This window comes from Myotis davidii, unplaced genomic scaffold (genome assembly GCF_000327345.1).
Source record: "Myotis davidii unplaced genomic scaffold, ASM32734v1 scaffold535, whole genome shotgun sequence".
Taxonomy (NCBI): Eukaryota; Metazoa; Chordata; class Mammalia; order Chiroptera; family Vespertilionidae; genus Myotis; species Myotis davidii.
Genome location: NW_006286980.1, coordinates 1,231,417 through 1,235,410, shown reverse-complemented (window position 1 = coordinate 1,235,410; position 3,994 = coordinate 1,231,417). Strand labels below are relative to the sequence as shown.

Below are 3,994 nucleotides of genomic sequence, written 5' to 3'. Positions count from 1 at the left end.
CTCCTGGGTATGTGCCCGCAACCAAGGTACATGCCCTTGACCAGAATCAAACCTGGGACACTTGAGTCTGCAGGCCGATGCTCTATCCACTGAGCCAAACCGGTCAGGGCCAGAAGTATTCTTAAATTTTACTTTAAGATGTCAAAAATTCCGATAGTATCTTGGGATTCTAATCAAGGTTTCTGGTAGTCTATGGACAACACTTTGAAGGATACTACTCTTCCCAGTATCCATGAGTGTTCTGATCTGTTTTCTTGAATTTAACATTCACTTTTCACCAGTGACTCACATCTACTTACTTTCCCAATTCTTTTGTTATGCTTCATATCTCTCTCTCTTACGGCCAGTAAGGTATTTCCCCTGAAATATCCCATAGATCCATCAATGTCATTATTTTAAAAAATATTGAGCCATTATATTTCCTCAGAAACCTCTCTAGCAGTCTTTGGCTAATTCCATAGCCCTTCATCTCAGCTTTACAGGGTTTCTGTGGAAATTGATAGAGAGGGTTATGTGAAGCATTTAGCACTGTGCTTAGCATATTGATGGCAACCATTGTTATAGTTTGGCAGATTTGAGTCCAGATCATCTGTCCAGTATTAGGAGGCTCAGTGGAATGGACTAGTAGAGACTCTCCCCTGTTGTTAGAATTGACCAAGCCAGACAGCCAACTGGAGAGACAGCTAACATGTTGGTTCTCAAGTATCATCCAGTTGTAAGATTTCCAGATTTATGAGGTGATAGCCTAAATATTGTAATTATTGATATTTAAGTGTGAAGTTTGTATTTATATTTGACAGTATGTTTATTTAACAGACTAGAACATAAAAACCAAAGAGATGAAGAGGTCTATACGAGTGCTTTCAGAATGGGCGGTGGGTCAGATGTGTGGGTTTAAATAACAGAATATTTTTCTCTTATAAGTAATTGAAAACAACAATGGTTGTAAATTATTTTGTAAAGCTAATTTTAGCAAGAGCATTTGATGTGAGGCTGCAAACAAAATCATGGTGGAAATGTTGATACACACTTGCTCACACATCCACATACGAATATATACATGTAATTCATTGCACCTCTTCAGAGATTAAGTTCTGGCAAGTTATCTGGGAGGTGGCCCTCTTCCTTTGAAATTATGCTACGCAATTTCCACCTCAGTGTGTAGCTTATTTCTAGGAAATGAAATCCTTTATAGTCCCTGAAATTCATTCGTGTTTTTTGTAATACATGGCTCCACGCGAACTGATCTGCTCCGTTCTTAACCCCTGTGTCTGTGAGGTTAGCACCTCTTACACCGAAGCCCACCATACTCTTACTGTACCACACAGTTGGTGGCCCACCAGTTAGATATTTGACCATTGATATTCACCATCAGTTATATGGTTTTTATTTTTGCACCAAATAACTATGCCTTTGAGAGATTTACATGATCAAATTATCTCTTCCTTCTTTTTTTTCCTTTTTACTGAATTTATTGGGGTGACACTGGTTAACAAAATTATACAGGTGGCAGGTGCACAATTCTACAACACATTATCTGTACACCGTTCTGTATGTTCACCACCCCAAGTCAAGTTTCTGTCCATCGCCATTTATCACCCCAATACCCCCCCTCCATTTCTCACCTCCCCCTGGCAATCACCACACTGTTGTTTGTATCCATGAGGTGTTTTTTTTTCTTTTCTTTTTGCTCAATCCCTCCATACGTCCCCCCACCCCCGGTGACTGGACTGCTGGATTTGCTTGCCACCTTCAGCTTTGGTGTCTTATCTAATATAAATCCTATGGCTTTCTTTGATTTTTTTTAAACCTAGGTTCTAAGGCCCTGGAATATTCCAATGGGATTTTTGATTGCCAGTCCCCCACCTCCCCGTTCATGGGAAGCTTGCGAGCCCTGCACCTGGTGGAAGACCTGCGTGGACTGTTAGAGATGATGGAAACAGATGAGAAGGAAGGCCTGCGATGTCAGATCCCAGATTCAACCGCAGAAACGCTCATCGAATGGCTTCAGAGTCAAATGGTAGATTCCTTCATGTTGTACCTCCCATGCTCTGAATCTTCTGTTGCTTATTCCGAAATTTAGAACATAGAATAGCCAATTAGAGCAAGAAGAAAAAATATATCGGGCAACACAAGTTTTCCCTAAAGAGCTCCCAGTTCCCTTTTGACTCTAAGGGTTATTTTTACAAAGGGCTCTTTATGTACATTTCTTGGGGGCCCAGCAAGTCACCTGATGATTCTCATAGAAGTGGACTAGCCTTTAGATTGTGAACAAATGACCTACTGTGGCTTCGAGCAAATAGTCCATCTATTATCTTGCACATAATAGATGCTTACCAGTACTATTGGGTGGTTCACTGTAAAAGGACTCAGTGGCAATTCTAATAGGCAGACTCTCAAAGAGCAAGAGGTTTGTAGCAGTCTTTGATATGAAGTGCCATCTAGTGGCTTGTGGTGGTCATTTCAATTCCAGTGTACAAGTTACTAGTAAGCTGCGTTGTTGGGCTTTTAAATGATACTTGTATTCACTGAACAGTGAGGACTCTTTCTAGACATCCTTCTCAAAAAATTGATGACATGGCCCATGCTCTTTCCTTTTTTTTACACAATGGTAGATACCATGGTTTTAATACGTGTCAAACACATACAATCTAAAGGATATCACAAACACAGATTCCAGGGAAAAGATAGGAAGGGTGTTATTTTGTAAGTATTTAAAGAACACTCAGTTATCAGGAATTTGCATTAATATGCTTATGGGTTAATTGTGTTAGTATAAAAGCTAGTGATCATTGTATGAAAGAATTGAGATATAGTTTTGGTTCTGTTTGCTGTTACCTTAATACTACATCCTGCAGCTAAAACATGTTCACATGATGTGACACAAATACTCATGTCTCCAGCCAGTCCCATGCCGACTGTGCTCATGGACTATGCCTCCCATTTCTGACATTTTTTTTTTCAACATTTATAAAGTTCTTTATTTAGCAAACTCTTAAATGGTATTTATTAAGAGCCAGATGCTGTTCCAAGCACTTTGCAAATATTAGCTCATTTAGTTCTCATCACCAATATATGAAGTAGGTACTATTTTTTTAAATTTTTTATTTATTTATTTTTTTAAAATCTTTATTGTTCAGATTATTACATTGTTCCTCTGGTTCTCACCCCACCCCAGGCCCTCGCCACCCCACTGTCCTCATCCATAGGTGTAAGATCTTTGTCCAATCTCTTCCCGCATCCCCCGCATTCCCTTTCCCCCCGAGAATTGTCAGTCTGCTCCCTTTCCATGCCCCTCATTCTATTACATTCACCAGTTTATTCTGTGCATCAGATTTTTCATTCATTTGATTTTTACATTCACTTGTTGATAGATATGTATTTGTTGTCACTTTGCTGTTCATAATTTTTTATCTTTACCTTTTTCGTCTTCCTCTTCTTAAAGAATACCCTCAGCATTTCATATAATACTGGTTTGGTGGTGATGAACTCCTTTAGCTTGTTCTTATCTGTGAAGCTCTTATCTGACCTTCAATTCTAAATGATAGTTTTGCTGGGTAGAGTAATCTTGGTTGTAGGTTCTTGCTATTCGTCATTTTGAATATTTCTTGCCACTCCCTCCTGGCCTGCATTGTTTCTTTTGAGAAATCAGCTGACAGTCATATGTGTATCCCTTGTAGGTAACTAACTGTTTTTCTCTTGCTGCTTTTAAGCTCCTCTCTTTGTCTTTTGCCCTTGGCATTTTAATTATGATGGTCTTGGTGTGGTCCTCTTTGGATTCCTCTTGTTTGGGGCTCTCTGCGCTTCCTGGACTTGTAAGTCTATTTCTTTCATCAGGTAGAGGAAGTTTTCTGTCATTATTTCTTCAAATAGGTTTTCAATATCTTGCTCTCTCTTCTTCTGGCACCCCTATAATTCAGATGTTGGTATGCTTGAAGTTGTCCCAGAGGCTCCTTACACTATCTTGATACTTTTGGATTCTTTTTGCTTTTTG

At 39.3% G+C, this 3,994-nt stretch overlaps 1 protein-coding gene across 1 annotated transcript in view; it reads left to right on the top strand.

Moving 5' to 3' along the window:
* The window catches only part of PPFIBP1 (PTPRF interacting protein, binding protein 1 (liprin beta 1)), an 86,564-nt gene that overhangs the window by 29,300 nt on the left and 53,270 nt on the right, over window positions 1-3,994 (top strand). The window contains exon 3 of the mRNA XM_006758931.2: window positions 1,815-2,020. Coding sequence (XP_006758994.1) covers window positions 1,815-2,020 — 206 coding nt within the window. The remainder of the gene's footprint in view (window positions 1-1,814; window positions 2,021-3,994) is intronic.